A 17872-nucleotide genomic window follows, 5' to 3' on the forward strand; every position below is an offset into this window, starting at 1 on the left:
GACGTTTTAAACTGAAAAAATGAATCGCAAAAATGAACAAGTTAATTTTGACAGCCCTAATTTACATATTTTTCAGTTTTCATTTTAGTTAAAATGTTTGTAATCTTGTTGTGTGCTTTCGTCAATTTGTCTTTTATATATAGACTTTTTTTGTTCTAGCTTCAGTATTTTTAGTAATCAAAATGATTAAATTTCATTTTTAGTTTTTCATCTAATATTTACATTTAATTTCTTTTTAAATTATTTTTAATAGGTTTAGTTAATAACAACACTGAAAATGACAGCACACCTCTCCTCAACAAGACATGGTTTGAGGAATCATTCATGTCCTGGTGAAGTTATTGCGGCAACGTTCAATACTTCGGTTTATTGATTTAAACAAACCTCTAACCTTAAGTATGAGCAATAGTGAAGGGGCGTTCACACATACCATTATCCGCAGCAACAAAGTGACTGGGAATTTTTTTTTATTATATATATATATATATATATATATATATATATATATATATATATTATATTATATCTCCAGACAGCTGGCAGAGTAAAATTCTATGCAAATGAACAGTAATATGATATGAAGTCTACCAATGGGAGTTAGTAGATGTTGCGTGTGTGAAAGCCCCTTAATAGTGATGCTCACCTCAGCAAACACCCCTGAAATCCCCCGCAAAACTGACTAAACAGACCTTCTTTTGTTTCTGACAAACAAAACTTCTTTTATTTCACACAAGGCAGGAATACTTTATCAAAGGCATGTCCTCAAGTCATATTTACTGGCTGAATTATCGTAGGTACAAATATAGTTACAAATTATTTACATCAAAATAAGTGTTTCTTCAGAGCTTCTGTGCAACACTTTGGCTCTCAAAGGACATCATGTCATACAAACGTCCACGAATAAACCTTAAAAGTTGACGCAAGATATTGCAGCAAGTTCCTGTAAGTCGTTGGTTGGCTTGTGAGGACACTGCCACTGTACCTGGTTAGGGAGAACGTTGGTCCACCTCCAGGAATTGGTCTGAAGGAGTGCAGTTAAACTCCAGAATCACGATTCTGAAGAAACAGAGGACTCAAACGCAGCAGAGCGCGTACAGGAACACCCAACTGACTGCTCTTGAGCAGGAACTCTGGAAAACTGGAACATCCTGTACAGAGAGACCACAACGACGAAGTTAAGTAAGTTCAAGACACAGTTCAAGAAAGGCTGGCTGCACATAAGCAAAACATTTGGACTGCATGGTAAATGGACTGCATTTATATAGCGCTTTAACAGACCCATGACCACCAAAGCGCTTTACATATTGCCTCACATTCACCCATTCATTCACTCATTCATACACCGACGGCAGTGTCAGCCATTTCAGAAGAAATTAAGCTGATATCCAGTACTTCAAAAAAAATCGTCTAATTTATCGTTGCTCTTGTCATTCCGAAACTGTATGACTTCATTTCTTCTGTGGAAGCAGCAGTGACCAGAGGTCGTACTGCAAACAAAGCACCATAAATGCCCCAATATACATACGGCAAAGTTATTTTCCACTCTTTGTTTAGGGGTAAAAAGAAGAAAAATGTGAGAGCAGCAGTATACTGTAGACCCTGATATACTTCAAGTGAAATTGAAGAACAAACTGGTGTGATCTCATTTAAAAAAAAAATAAACAGTAGAAATGAACCAGAGAAGATTTCCATGTCAAAGAGGTTGGAGCCTCAGAGCCACACTTATCTGTTACGTAATCACCATGGAACAGTAGTAGTTTGAAGGTGTTTATCAGCTGGAGTGAACATTTACAGAAAGTTTCAGTTTCAGCCTGATTTTGCTCAAAATGACATCACACAAGTTCATTCTTCAATTTTGGCTGAAGTATAACCCTTAAGAGTAGTTCATACACTCGAAAACTATATTTCAAGTCTTCTGAAGCCATATGAAAGCTTTGTGTCCGGAACAGACCGAAATGTACTGTAAGCTGAATATTGTTGTAGGGTGATTTTTTGTCCTTTTTGGAGCTTTAATTTGGGTTTCACCAAACTAAGAATTAGTGTTGAGTTCAAGTCCACCTTAGTTGAGTGACGTCCAATCCAATTGTGCCGCACAGGTCCTGAAAAGTTAAGACAAAATGTTTCGCACCCGCCCTCTCCATGTAATCTAATGGGACGTGAGTCAAACTAAACAATCAAATTACACTTCAAATAATTTTTTCCCAAAGATGGTTTCTGTCATTTTAGGTAGCTTTGCTAGGCGGCTCCACTTCAACACTCACTACTGCACAGACTTGGGCTCAGAGTCTGCGTAATCAGCGCAAGATTTCAGCGCTGGCGTTTTGACTTTCCTATAATGGAAGAGAGTGAGGGTGCATCTATGGTCCAAGTCCAACTAAACAATACTGTATTTCATTAAGTCAACAGCCCCTTTCACACAGCAATCCCGATAACGTAACATAAAATTGTCAGAATGACCTGTAAATACACAAATATGTTGTTGTATGCAAGTATGGCATTCCGGCTTTTTACCGGTCAGAGACCATTCACACATCAGCTCCAAAATATACCAGTAAATTCTGTGATTTCAGTCATCGAAAGTGATCTTTCATAATTTTTCATGGATGAAAGTAAGGCTGTGAGGAGACTGACCTACAGTTTTTACAATGGCATGCATTGTGTATAAAGGTCCTGCGTGTAATTTCCATAACGCAGGGCCAGCTGAAACTTTTCAAGTTGATGAATATGATCCACACCTGCATATAATTACTGTATATTTCCATATTTAACACAGTAAAAATTATTTAAAAAAACAAGGATTTTTATTGCTGTTTTTTTTTACATATTACCTATGTAAATTAATGCTTTAAATATGTTAGAAACAATCAGCAAAAAAACAGCAAAAACGAATACTAGCCTAACTAAAAGTAAGTAAAAATTTCTCAAGCTTACTGAACGTTCTAACAAACATTCTAATCGTCTCTTACAAGCAAAAGGACACATAATATATGAATCAAAATTCAAATGAAGTAAACAGTTTATTAGGCTGCAGTCAATTTAAGATCTAATGCACTGATCTAATATACTGAATATACTAAATTAGAAATAAATAGTTTGATTACCTAATCCATTTAGGCGCGTGCGCGTTCACTACTGCAGGGATGACGAGTCAGCATCGCAAATTCGCAATAATCATCTTTGCAGCCAACACGTTTAGTAAACACTTGTTCATTTATAAACAATTAAAATATCTCCTTGCTATCGTTTCCCGACACATCCATAATCATTAGGCTACTTTTGCCAGTGCTTTGCGGCAAGCTTCATGTGTGCTGAGCGCGAGGCATCCCGCACCCCAGTAGCCTATATCTAATTCAATTCACATTTATTTGTATAGCATTTTTCACAATACATATCGTTTCAAAGGAGCTTTACAGAAAATGCATGTGTCTAAATTACAATTTAGAGTGATCTGTTATCAGGGGTGACTGTGTGTAATGCATTTCAGTTAATTTTCATTCAGTTTCATTGTTAAACAATGCATTAAGTTAAGGCAGAAACAATGAGCTCATTGAAGTAAAGAATACATGTTGTTAAATGATTAGGAAACATAGAAAACTTTAGCATTGGTGCTTTTTTACAGACTCAAAATATGTGTAAAAAAGTCAACAAACTGAAAAAAATAATAGTTTTTATTTAGGTAATGTTTTGTATTGTATTGATAAAATTGGTATCGAAAAAAGTATCGTTCAGGAACCGGTATCGAAGTCAAGGTATCGGTATCGAAAATTTTGTTACGATACCCAGCCCTAGTCCCAAACACTGGAGTCCGAGTCAAATCAGAGTACAAACAAAGTCAAGTCAAATACATCCGAGTCTGCGACAAGTCTACGAAAAGTTTTAGTACCCAAACTGATGCCATGAGGGCGAGGAAATCCATTTTTATGACAACTTTTCCTTAAAAATAAGACTTCCAGGTTCTCTCGACAGACCAGTCGTTAGCTTCTGTTCGAGCGTGACCTTACCTTCCAGGTCAGACGCCACCATATTCTTGAGGCTCGGGATGGAATGGTAGACCAGGAAGCAGGCCAGCATGTTGACATCAGCATCGTTGTTCATTGGCTGTCTTCTCAAGTACGCTTGCAGCACATGACTGTTATCTGTTTGCAACGAATAACAGTGTAGTTAGATTAATAGTTCAAGCATGAAACAATTGTGCATTTGAATAGACATGAATGTAAGTAAATAGAACAAGATGTCTAGTGTGGCTGCACCTTTATACTCCCTAAATAAATTCCCAGGCTATAATTCAGACATCCCTCACCCCCTCCAATTTATTTTTATTATATTTATTTCATAATAAATAAAATATTTTAATAATTTTGTATTTAAATAATAAATATAAATTAATACATTTATATTAATGAATAAGAAATATAAAATAAATACAATAATAATAATGAACTATTTTGTACAAAGAAAATGAAATGTGGTTTTTGATCATTGTGCATTTTACCATCGACAATCAAGCAAATGTCACTCTTTAATTCTCTTTAATGTAATGCAAAAAAATCTAGTTCTCATTATTGTAATATGTGACCCTGGATCACAAAACTAGTCTTAAGTAGCACGGGTATATTTGTGGGAATAGCCAACAATACATTGTCTGGGTCAAAATTATCAATTTTTCTTTTATGCCAAAAATCATTAGGATATTAAGTAAAGATCATGTTCCATGAAGATAATTTGTAAATTTCCTACCGTAAATGTATAAAACATTTATTTTTGTGAGTGAATGCAGCACAATCGCGAAAATAAATGGACAACTTTAAAGGCGATTTACTCAATGTTTCGATTTTTCTGCACCCTCAGATTCTAGATTTTCAAATAGTTGTATCTCGGCCAAATATTGTCCTATCCTAACAAACCATACATCAATGGAAAGCTTATTTATTCAGATTTAATGTGATGTATTAATCTCAATTTCAAAAAAATGACCCATATGACTGGTTTTGTCAGTTACTGGTTTGGGCAATTAAAATCAGCCAGTACAATAAATACTGATAATGATATTGAAAGATATTAAATACATTTAGAACTTTTTTTTTCCAGTATAGAAATGAGAACAGTGTAAAAAAAACTGAATGGTATTCAAATTAGACACATTTCTTTACACGAAATGTAATATTTTTTTCCTTTAGATTTTGGACTGAAATCTGATCTAGAAATGTTCTTGACAGGTTTCATGACATTCACCCTATTGGCCTTGAAGTTACCAACCCTGCGGAGCATACATGATTACAGTCTTTCACGCTTGCTGAAGGGTGTTGACCAAAACACGAAACAAATGCAAGTCCTTAAACGCTGACTAGAGGAGCTGACACAGAATCTCTAAAATAGAAATCTGAGAAAGCATCTCTGAGTCACTGTTAATGATGTTTCTGATACTCACCACAGAGCCAGTGATCCAGGGCTCGATCCGCTGAGCTCTTCATGACGGGCAGGAACTCAGAGTTAAGCAGAAGGCCACGGGTCTGACGGTGTGTGTCTCTGAGCCGCTGCTGAAGGACTCTGCTCTCACACAGCTCTAACACCAGCTTCATCTGCCACAGACTGAACGTCTCACACAGATCGCCCTGCTCCAGAGTCCGCACGGCCTACAGAGATGATCACACACAAGTCACACAGAACGTGTTTTAGCTGTTAAAAACAAGGTGTCAAGCGACTTCAGGTTTTTCAAAGTCGACATTTCATGTATTTTTAATGCCATTTTTACTGTAACTGACCTGGTCAATAGAGATGTGTGTTGGCAGCATCTCTGGGTTTTCCTGTGTCACACATTCATACAAAATTGCTGACAATAAGGCCACTGTCTCCTGCTTCTGTGAAAACAAGACAGCATGTGTAAACTTCAGCAACCAGCAACACAACCCATACATGAACTTTCATTTACAAACAAAGTTGATTACTACAGTAAATAAAGTTCATGTGTTTATTGTAATCCACGTATGGGAAGCGTAGCAGCAAAGTGGGTCATATTTACTCTTTATGTTTACTGTATTCATTAATATTTATAGCTACTGTGACACATGCACTGTAGGCAGCATTTTAAGGCATCATAACATATCTATATTAAAAAAAAAGTAATTTTGGATTGTATTTTAAAGTAGCTCACATGAATCCTTCACAAAGGCAAACTCATATTGAGCTACAATAAGTTAAATGAAAAAAAATTATCCAAGAAATGTAAATTATAAACTTATTATTCATCTAATATTAAGTAGCATCGAATTAAAAAATATTATTTTACGCCACATTTGTATGATATTAATATTGTTTTGTTATTAGAATATCATGCCATTAGTTTACCAACAAGTTCATGTCAAACTCTGTTAATAATACCATAAGTCTCTTTTAAAGTATCATTGCACATATTGTATCATGTAAAAGTTATCAGTTTACTGACTCCACATGATTTTATCACACTGGTCTCATATTCAGTGATTTATCTTTTTATATTTTAACGTTTCTCCTGGTGTAATGCTTCGCCACTTTCATTCTAAGTGCATTGCTCGGGAAAACAAACTCATCAAGGATAAGAAAGGTGGCAGCTTTAAAATTTAAATTTCTAGATGAAGTTATCATAAGGGAATATAGGGGAAAAACTTACCCTAGACTCCATATAGTTGCTTTTTTTATTCATGGATATTTATGGATGTCTTAATTTATTGGCTTTCGAATATTAAACCATTGAGCTTTTATTTTGAAGGAAATTTGGGTTTGTATTATTTTCATTGTCATTCCAAATTGGGAAGATGGTTGGGGCGTAAGCGACCTAAACTCAGTGCTCACCAGATCATGAGCTGTTCATGTGTAAAAGAATGCAATGCTGCACTTCAAACACTGAAACTAGAAACTGCAAATCACACAAATGACCTATTTTGGATCCAAAACATAAATTTTCCTCAAAACTTGACAATTTTCCATCCCATAATACTCTTCACATATTTTTGCTTATTTATGAAAACTGAAGGAGGCCTAAATCATTTTTCAACAACATGAGAAGGATGCTGGCGATAAAACGTACAACAGAACCCAGAACATTCCTTCAAGATAAAAAGACCCATAATAATAATCCTCTAAAAATCCATAAACATAAAAACCAAAGGCTGTTCTACTAAACACTGAGGTGGAAACTCATCATCTGTCATGAAAAGAAAATATTAATTACTACACAATTGCATCCTGCAATGTGTAAATTGAGGCCTTTCCCTTTACCTAAACAGTTTTTAAAAGATCAAGTCGTCTCAGTAGAGTGAAATTTTGTCCCTGACAGCTATTTAGTATCCACATTTCTTTCCTAACGAATCCAAAAGCTCTGCAGGGACATGAACACTTTTTTTCCGACTGCACAAACCAAGCAGTTTCCCTTACAACAACATGTTTATGGTCTCACATGCTTCATGTTTTCCGAGGCTCTGCAGAAGTACTCGGCGAAGGAGACCAACGCAGCATCTGAGGTGAAGGTTGAGATGGCCTCGGGCTGCGTAGGAGAAGGACAAAAGAGTGGGAGGGAAGGGAAAAATAGCTCATTGACATGAAAAAAATTCTTTGCATGACTTTGTAAGAACACATAATGCTGCATTAATCCAATTAGGAACACGACATCGGCAAACATCCGGAAATATCTTTATGCCTTTATCCTCTGTATTTGCATGAACGGTTTCATGCTTGAATTATTTTACAGCTTTACAAACAGACATATTACACAGTAAATATTGACAGACATTGGCCAAACCAGTTTAGTTTGTTCGGGCACACAGACCGACCTTAAAAGTGCGAACTTCAGCGCTTCTATTGTTGAGGTTTGGGGCCAGTAAACTCTTCCAACCTTGAGGGTCGTCCTTGTACGGGAGCTGTCCGGCACGCAGCTTCACGTAGAGAATGCCGTCTCTGGATAAGATGGATCTAGAAAACAGAATGTACTCAATCTACTCTGTTTTTCTTCACAATTACCTTGAGTTCCGTTCCAAAACCTACTGAGCTGGCTTGCTCTCTTCATAGGGAGCTGCCTTCTAAAGCAGCATACTAACTGAACTGGAACTTAAAGGATTAGTTCACCCCAAAATGAAAATGATCCCATAATGTACTCACCTTCAAGCCATCCTAGGTGTATATGACTTCTTTCAGCCACACACAATAAGAGTTATATTAAAAAATATCCGGACTAATCGAGCTGATATAGAGTAGTTTGAGATGTCATCAAGCATAAAACTCCACTACCGTTCAAAAGTTTGGGGCCTGTCAGATTTTTTAGTGTCTCTGAAAGAAGTGCATTTCAAAATGCTCACCAAGGCTGCATTTATTTGACCAAAAACACAATAAAAACAGTAATATTATTAAAAATTATTGCAATTTAAAAGAACTGTTTACTATTTTAATATTTAGTAAAATGTCATTTATTCCTGTGATCAAAGCTGAATTTTTAGCATCATTACTCAAGTCAAGTGTCACATGATCCTTTAGAAATCATTCTAATATGACGATTTGCTGCTCAAGAAACATTTCTTATTATTATCAATGTGAAAACAGTCGTGCTGCTTAATGTTTTTGTGCAAACCGTGATACATTTTTTTCAAGATTCTTTGATAAAAAAAAAACATTTATTTGAAATAGAAAACTTTTGTAACATTATAAATGTCTCTGCTGTCACTTTGGATCAATTGAATGCATCCGTGCTGAATAAAAGTATTAAATTCTAATAAAAATGTATTTTTATTAAATTGTAATTTAAAAATTATAGTGTGTGTATATAGGATATACAAATTCTGGGTAAAAGACTCCATTTTAATTTGGTTCATCTATTTATATTAATACTTCCATACTGAGCAAAATAAACATAAACATTTCAGCATCTTGGATGAACTTTATTTTTCACTGAGCTTGTCGCATTATTTTAAAGAACACGTGATGCTAATTAGATTGCAAAAAAGTTGCTGCCCAGTGCCCACCTTTTGGGAAGGTCTTGCATCTGGATTTTGGCTACGATGCCTCAAAATACTGTCTAGATAGGCAGCTCAGATTTTGGAACAAAGCTTAAAGCTGTTTAGTTTGACTCAATCTCTGTTAATCTACATGTAGACTTACTGCAGATGATGAGTTCCTTTACTGATGTCAATGTTTAGCTCCCAATATCTTGGACCTTTTACCTTAATCTGGATGCAAAGAGAAAAAAATGTAAGGTCAGATTTAGGGAGTTCATATGAGCCATACAGAGGAAGTTTAACTTGTTACCCGTTTTAGAAGGTGAAGCTCAGGCAGCATGGTGGGAGCCATCAACTCCACGGTTGTCTCCTCGTACCACTGCGTCTCCTATTAAACATATACCACATGCATGCACAAACAGATTAGAAACCTAATGCCTTGCACCATGATGTATACGTCAGCTATGCGTGACTCAATTCCTGCGTGAGCAAAGACGTCTTTGTAATTGCTGTGAACAGCTGGTTCCCTTCCTTTGGCTGGCGTCATTTAATTGAAAAGATAAGTCCTCTCAAAGCAGCAGGAGAGACACGGTCAGACGCCACGGTCAACCTTCAACAGTCCTTCGCCATGTTTATCACCCAAGAATCTCTTTGATGTGGCCTAACGGCTTCACATGCAACGGGCTGAGCAACGTGCTAATTATGCAGTCTTCAACGACACATGGCATTCAAGTTTATTTAGTGAAGAAGAAAAAGGTTTGAATAAAGAAATGGAATCGTGAAACGTGTCAGATCTGAGTGTTTGCAGTGCACTTTTAAGGAAGCTTTTTGACCTGGAACTGGAGGTTGAAGGTCAAATTCATTCTTAATGATATAATATAAACTATAAAGTGGCGCAGTACATACCTTATAGGTGACATCTAGCAGAGCGTAGCAGGGTTTGAGAGTGTCCACGTCTACAGGCACCAGCAGACGAGGCTCTGCTGCGAGAACAGCCAGGTGGCGCAACGCCTGGAGGTGATACCTTCAAAGAAGAACAGGAACATATGTTTAGGAGAAACAAAAAAAAGCTGATTTATACTTCTAACCAGTCACTCCTACTAGCCACTTTGGCAGGTTGAATTTCATATATAGGCTTTTTCAATTTTAGTCTTTTAAAAAGGCATCTGAAATAATAAACAAAGTGCAATGTAGAGTTTTGTTTTTTCGATACTGAAATATCTGAAAGACTTCCAATACTCATTTTCCGCAGAATAGATACACGATACTGCGCTTTCTCATGAATCTCTCCAAACTCACTCGTTTCATTTGCTCTGGGATTGTTGGTGTTACAGGGTTTGAATTCCGGTGTGGGATTGCACATAATTTTGTGCTTGTAAACAAAGTGTGGCACATAAAACTGCAACTCAGAACTAAATTGAGTTATTTTCACTGCTTATTGCACTTAAACATTCAAATACACACAGAAATATTATAAAAATGTGAGTATTCATGTAAACAGTCAGTTATGTTTCAAGTGAAGGTAAACAGTTGAGAAAGAAAACGCATGCATGTGCAACAGTATAATGGATCCGTGCATCAGGTCTTAAAGTGACAGCAGCCTAATATACCTGCTGCCAAATTATGAGATAATAACTTGGGAAAACCACTAGCCAGAGTTTCTGGTGAGCAAAAAAGTTAATTTTAAGCACTGGTCCCAACTTAAAACCCAAATCCATCCAGGGTATCCTGACACATAGCCGGTAGTAGTTAGCAACTCGGAAGTACACGTTTCAATCACTGTCAAGTCAAAGAATTATGGTCATCTCTATTTTTTGTGGTAGTAGCAGAAATGAAATACAGTCTCTAACCAGAACATTTGTGTAAATGTTTTGCTGCATGCGAATATGCTTAGTTAACACTATATAGTAGGTGAAAAACAGTATGTGAGCTGAGTAGTATGTCCGAATTCATAGTATTCATAAAACAGTAGGCAAAAAGTACCTGAATGACCAACTACTTCTGGTAATACTCTGAAGTATGTATCCGATGGACACTTTACTATCCCATGCATGATGCCATTTGAAAGGATTTGTGAATGGCATTGAAGTGACGAATCACATAACACCTCGGCAGATACAGTGCATTCATTCATACTACACGCATTATACTATAAAGCACATACTTTCGGTCGTGAAATATAATGTGATTTCGGACGCACTTCAGACTTATTGTTTTATTTCAAACTCAAAATTATTTTTTGTAAAACGTGTGCTAGAAAAGTGTGCTTGTGCTCTTTCATTAAAATAAATGGCACGCACTTGCTTTGATATTTTGTCATCTAATGCAAAGACATTCACACATTTTTAAGTGTAATACTTTTTGGGCCTAAATGACACGTTGACCATGTAGCTACAGGCAATTAAAACAAACACATTCACGACTCTAGGTAACACGTCTCATTTACAGTAAAACCGAAAGTGGTTTTCCTCAGAAGTGAAGACAATACAGACATATTTTCTCACTGTGACGTGTGTGTGTGTGTGTGTGTGTTAGCAACTGATGTGCATCTACCTGTTGTCTGTGCTGTGAGCAGGAAAATGAGGATAAAGTGCACAAAGGAGAGCAGCAATGGCCGAGTTGGAGGTGCTGAGGGTGTACCTGTGGAAAAAAAAGTATGTCAGAAAGATGTCAATCTTGATTAGGTTTTTGACTGACAGCATATTACCAGCTGAGTGAGGGAAACGTAAATCAGCGAACAATGCATGTGAACTGACATTGGAAAATTAGCGCAAAAGAAACAATGGACACACATGCTGCATATTCAATTGTGCCAGGAGGCAATATTTCAGAGTGCATGAGACTCACGCAATTGTGTTGCGAGGGGGAAATTGGTCATCCATTGTTCACCGGTACTATTTGTGCTCTTTCAAAGGCCTCACTTAAAAATAATGGCTGAGTTGAAGAGTGCACTTGAACAGGTTCTGACAGGACGAGAGGCTCTTACTGTGCCTTTCATTGACCTGGTTATAGGTCAAATTATTTTGCTTTAAAAATGCTCAAGAGCCCGTGTACCGGCCAACCAGACAACCTGCTGCTCACTGCATCACACACGCGTTTCCATACATTTGTCATATGCCTTTTTTTTTCATATCTACAGCAGCATGAATGTAGGGATGGATCTGGCATTTTTGGATTAAGGATTTATTTATTTTTTATTAAAATGTGTCATTCTCATGTTGTTTCTTCCACATTTAAACTTGGTAGATGAAGAAGCATTATTGCAAATTTGACGTCAATGATGATCCTCATGCATCGTGTGACCGAAAGTAATAAATATGTAGAAGTGTGAATGACATGAGGATGAGTAAATTATGGCAAAATTCATTTTTGGAAACTTCCTTTAATGCATTATTTAGCAAAGAATAAAATGTGGGGTCAAAGGCCATTTCGTGACAGAGGAAGTATTATGATAAAAAGCTATTATCATACTTTTAAAGTCAGAGGACAAAAACACAATAGTGTTTTATCTGCAGTTATAAATAGCATGAAATGTAGCTGACATGTTCTCATGCGTTGCTTGGCCAAATACCAACAACCTTTGTCCTGAGTAATAATTCATGCCTGTGTGGGAGGAGTTACAAAACAAAATGTTTAATATGGTGCTGCAGGAATGTGCCCTTAAACCCAGAAACACATAATGCATTTTTCAACTTCTGGTTCCATCAAGCAAATGTTTTTTTAATGGGTTCTTGACAAAGGCTAAACTGGACTACAGATGTTGTCGGGGACATTATGCTGAACAGATAAACTCATCTATTCAATAGTCGACTGTTACAGCCTTGTTGTGTTTGTACTCTTGCTCTTGAAAACTATTTAAACTCAAACTTTGCAACTTTTACCCCCGGTTTCACAGATAATGCTCAAGTCTAGTCCCAGACTAAAATCCATGTTTGATCTGTTTTAACTGAAAGCACTGAGAGATCTTCAAATATGTCAGCGCCATTGTTTTGTCTCAAGATGCACATCAGTAATGTTTTTTTCTAAGGCACGTTTTAAAAAAGCTTCTTAAATGTCCTAATTGAACTAGGGCCTAATCCTGGCTTAATCTAAAACCTGTCTGTGAAACCAGGCTGTAGATTTTAAATGAAGATTGAAAGAGTTGTTGGAAGATTATGTTGAAGTCATGTGACCATGGTGTAGCTCGAAACTTAAGCTTTTTACTTCTGGTAACGGTATTTAGGCTTCAAAATTCATAAAAGTTGGGTTCGTTTGTGAAAATTATGTAGATGAACAAAACGTATATGAATAATCAAACTTTGTCAGTCACTGGCTTTTGGATTATTACTCAAAATAAGCTCTAATGAAAAATATCAGGGTTATGATAAATGATGTTGGTAGAGCAATCATATCAAACTCAACCAACCTCCCTCCGCCCAAGAAGAGCAGGCCCAGGGCCATGTGATGGGCCATGTGGAAGCCATAGTTCATCTCGCCAAAGGTGCGTTTGTGGAGGAAGCGGCACAGCTGCAACACTTTCAAGTTCCCTGAACCAGCCATGACCATAGAAACCGCCAAGAGGACCATGCTCAAGCACGTCTGCAGGTTATACTGCCCTGTCTGGAGGATACCGAAAGTTGTGTGAGCTTTGAGATTCTTGATGACATGAGGATGGATTTGCCATTGATGCCAATAAATACTTACTACCGTAGCAGTAGAGGTTGTCAGACACTGCATGAAGTTTCGGGCAAATTTGTACTAAAGTAGAAAGAAAATCCTTAGAATATTCAGAGAACTTTTAGAAAAATCACAAATCTGTGAGGAGGTGGTAAATGTCCTCTTACTAAGCAGTCAAAAGCATCTGAATTTGCAGACCCAGCAAACCGGAATCCCACGGCCAGGCAGCCTCCAGCAATTATATAGTCATGAGCTTGACTGTGGAAACAGTGACAACTTTATTTCACTCATCAAAGGAAAAAAAACTCTCAGATTGTCAATGGAAATTCAAGTCAGACATGAGGAACATTATTGAAAACACCTCCACATGAATGAGAAACAGTCTGTGGGCATAAGGATCTCCTACAAATCACACAACACAATAAAAACAAATCAGTCAGAATCGGATGCTACTCACACTAAGGTCTCCATGTTAAGATCCTCAGAGACGGACGTCTGCTCCTGGTTTCCGATGTTTTCCTTGATGATCTGAAAACATGCATATTTTTAGCTTTAATCGTATTAAAAGGGCCTGACATAGTCCACACGACAACATCACGTCATCTCTATTCACTAACAATGACCAATAATGTGTAAGCTCAATGCTAGGGGCCAGCAGCAGTCAAATGGAAGACGTTTTGTATTAATTTAAAGTTTTATCCATTTGTGGTTTCCGTAAATGTTCAAGAAATAAATTTTTGAAAATTTAAGGTTCAAGATTTTCCAATGACGTGCATTGCTAGAATGTTCAGCATTCAAACATTCCAGAAACTAACCATCAGGATATTTGAATACTGAATTGTGATTGGCATTTTCTTTTTCGCATGAAAAAATAAGGAAATAAAAGCAACTAGATTAACAGAAACAGAGAGTTTTGTACAAACCACTCTCATAGTTAAGGCTGCAGGGCTTCTGGGCGATTTTCTAAAGCAAACCGATAAACTTCAACAAATGCAGCATGGTGAATTTACCTCACTATTAAAAGACACACTTTGAAACATCTCAATAACCTTCCTGTCCCTCCTCTCTTGCTCAATGACCTCTACACCACCATTACGGCTGAAGTGATCAACAGTTCCGCGTTTCACAACACAAGCGTTACTAAATATTTGACCAACCTGTGACCTTCCAGGGAATGGGGAAGTAAAAACATGACCTGAGGCAAAAAAATGCTTCCTCTTTTGAGAAACTAGTTGGAAACAGAACGCAATGTTGGATCAGTCCCTGCAGTTTGTTAGAGCTCTAATATACCTGAGGCACATTACTGGTCACCCAATCAGCATTGGGAACGATCTCGTCCCACATGATAAGACATCTGGCCAGCGTCTGTAGAGAGAACAAAGACAAAGCTACTAAACACAAAGAGCTTGCCATGAATAAACATTTTATGCTGAATTGTCAAAAAGGAAGTATTTGTACATCCCTTTCTTCAGAAGCATTCATGTTTATTGGTTAAATCCTGTATGGCTCTGACTGTTTCAAAACCATGTGACCTAGCTTGCCTACTTGCCAGATGCCTTCAAAGGAGCTGATCACACAAAGCAGTTTTGCATTTAAAATGCGAGAATGGAATAAGAAAAAAGTTTATTAAAAGTTTACATTTTTAACTTAGACAAGAGGTGCAAGCGCAAAGGGTCAAATACATCCGTCTAGCGCAGAGGTGCACAAACCTTTAAATATGAAGGGGCAAAAAGTCAAACTTGATTTAGGGCTTGATTTTTTATATTTTCAATCAAATTCATTTATATTTTCCACATTTCAATGCAAAAATAAAACAAAAAATATTTGCGAGTTTGGCAAAAGCATGTTGCTAAGTTGCAGAAATTTTAATGAGAGTATCCACCTAATTTAACAACTTTGAGGCAAGCTTTCAAAATGTTTGTGAATGTGCAAGACTTCCGATTCATTAGCATTCATAGATATATAACAATAATAACAGTGCAGTAAATGGTCAAACTATTTGCGCTAAACCAGTGAGTTTATAATTAATATAATGTGGTAAGAAATAGCAGTTTGTGATATCAAGCAGCATAACGAGCTGTTTTGTACAGCTAAAAATAACTGAAAGCGGATGAAGCCAGACACAGTAAAGTTACAAATGACCACACAGCTCTTATGTTAAAAATAAGGTGGATAAACTACATGAAACACAAATTTTAGGTAGAATTTTTTTTTTTATAATAATGATTTCCATTACACGAGAGTAGATGTTAAAACTTCATGCTGATTTGTACCCGGCTTTCGCCAAGTTAAGCACCAACTAAGACATAGCTTTACAGTAACCTATGCTTCTCCATCCATTTACGCTTCTTTCCATATGGTGATGTAAATCTCCTTCTGTCTAGTGTTAACACGCGTCAGCACACACAACGGCTGCAACCACAGTGCGGTCCCCCCATGACAACCGTTTGGATTGAGCTGAGTAGGGGACTTCTTCAAGTGGGCACCTTCCTTCCTCAGTGTTTCGTCGACTAGCCCACGACACCTCGAGAGGGCTCGACAGTGACTCTGGCGTCCCAGAGTCACCCCCCTCCGTCCCCCACTCAACTCAGTCCAGCTTACTGACCTCTACATCCCTCCTGCTGCTGAGACCTAACCACAATCTCTCCGCAACCCAACCATACGCGCCAACCCGTTTGACTAAGACTGTTGAGCCCCACTGGTGCTTTAATATGCAGTTTCAGTGGCAACGGTTCCGTATGGCATACGACCTACCGCAAAACACAATATCTGCCCAACCACCCGTCATTCAAGCAATATACACAGGAACGTAATGACTGTAAATACTATACAACCTATACAAATAAACCAACAGACTCTTCAAGTTTTCAAGAATTCTACGAAACCGTAGCGTGGCGGCCTGTACTCAGCCAGCTAGAATCTTTCCGTCTCAACCACAGCCAGTTGCTGCTCCTTTCTGCTGCTTCAGATAAGTTCTTTATTGTGTGACGCAACTCTTGGCCACTGAATCCTACGTCTCTGAGGAACCAGGTTGTAGAGTGTGCCACAAAACCTCGACAACCGACTTCCACTGGATAAACCTGGACTCTCCATCCTCGCTGTTCTGTTTCAGTGGCCAGATGAGCATACCGCAGTTTCTTCCTCTCATATGCCACATCTACCGCATCCTCCCATGGCACTGTTAACTCTATCAGTTGAACAATGCGTGCTGATCCAGACTACAAAACAATATCTTGTCGTAGGTTAGTGGTGGCAATCTCAGGTGGAAAAATAAGCCGTTGATCAAGATCAGTCAGCATCTTCCAGTCCCTAGCAGCTTCCAGTTGTCCTGGGCGAGAATTGGTGTTCGCACCTTTTCTTGTTGGTTGCTCGCCTGGGCGGAGGAATATTGTCTTCTGCGTGTAATGTTTTGCTAGAACAGGCGGCAACTTATTGGTCATACTACGCTTGGCTTCCAATGCTAAAGCCAAACATCGCAATACTTGGTCATGGGGCCAAGTAAACCGACCTAGGCTAAGAGCCACCATAATCCTGTCAAAATGTGCCTTAAAGTGGCAGGTGATGAACAAAGGACAAGAGGGATCCTCTCCTACCCAGAGATTTCGGTTTTGCGGTGATGGGAGAACATCATATGTTGACCTAATAAGGATCCTATTCTCTTCCATTGACCAAAGGTCTTGCCAGCCCATTTTGCGTTGTTCCACACTCTCCCATCTCATACACTCTCCCTGCTTGGCCTGGGAAATGGCCTTTATACATCTCATCCTCTCCTCCTGCTTTCGCACCTCGTTGACTACCAGCTTCCTCCTTTGAGCTGGGCCTGCCTTGTGCCATTTAGGAGGAGCTAAACTGAGCCCAAAACCCCCTCTTCCATGCTGTACCTGTCCCACGATCGCCCCAATTTGAAGGTCAGCCTTTGCCTCTTCTACAGATTTCTTTGCTGACCACTTTCTTTGAGTTTTTACCACAGGGGCTGCCTCCCTTACACTTTTGTCGCGTGACTCTGCTAAAGTCATTTCCAGTCTGACCTTGGCACACTTAAACTCCTCAGTTAAAGCAGAGACTGGCAGCTGCAATACTCCTTTACTATAAAGTCCCACTCTGCTGAGGCAGCGTGGAACTCCCAACCATTTCCTGATGTATGAACTTATTAACACTTCCAGCTTATCCACTGTTGTCAAAGAAACCTCGTACACAGTCAGTGGCCACAGCAACCTTGGCGGTAGACCAAACTGAAAGCACCAGAGTTTTAGTTT

The 17872-nt window shown here is 38.1% G+C and overlaps 1 protein-coding gene across 5 annotated transcripts in view; it reads right to left on the reverse strand.

Moving 5' to 3' along the window:
* Positions 1-693: 693 nt before the first annotated feature.
* The window catches only part of anapc1 (anaphase promoting complex subunit 1), an 80138-nt gene continuing 62959 nt past the window's right edge, over positions 694-17872 (reverse strand). For 2 of the 5 annotated variants that reach the window (XM_077217427.1, XM_077217429.1), the window contains exons 34-48: positions 14907-14981; positions 14074-14144; positions 13784-13874; positions 13644-13697; positions 13366-13559; positions 11514-11600; positions 9867-9984; positions 9271-9348; positions 9124-9191; positions 7806-7944; positions 7433-7519; positions 5763-5858; positions 5429-5633; positions 4002-4136; positions 694-1148 (exon numbers count right to left, since the gene is read on the reverse strand). In XM_077217427.1, coding sequence (XP_077073542.1) covers positions 1036-1148; positions 4002-4136; positions 5429-5633; positions 5763-5858; positions 7433-7519; positions 7806-7944; positions 9124-9191; positions 9271-9348; positions 9867-9984; positions 11514-11600; positions 13366-13559; positions 13644-13697; positions 13784-13874; positions 14074-14144; positions 14907-14981 — 1611 coding nt within the window. In that variant the 3' untranslated portion in view covers positions 694-1035. Of the gene's footprint in view, positions 1149-4001; positions 4137-5428; positions 5634-5762; positions 5859-7432; positions 7520-7805; positions 7945-9123; positions 9192-9270; positions 9349-9866; positions 9985-11513; positions 11601-13365; positions 13698-13783; positions 13875-14073; positions 14145-14906; positions 14982-17872 lie in introns of all 5 variants that reach the window. The other 3 variants (XM_077217424.1, XM_077217425.1, XM_077217428.1) reach the window with 2 other exon arrangements.

Source organism: Siphateles boraxobius, unplaced genomic scaffold (genome assembly GCF_051911475.1).
Source record: "Siphateles boraxobius isolate OS27281-9 unplaced genomic scaffold, OSU_SipBor_1 73, whole genome shotgun sequence".
Classification (NCBI taxonomy): Eukaryota; Metazoa; Chordata; class Actinopteri; order Cypriniformes; family Leuciscidae; genus Siphateles; species Siphateles boraxobius.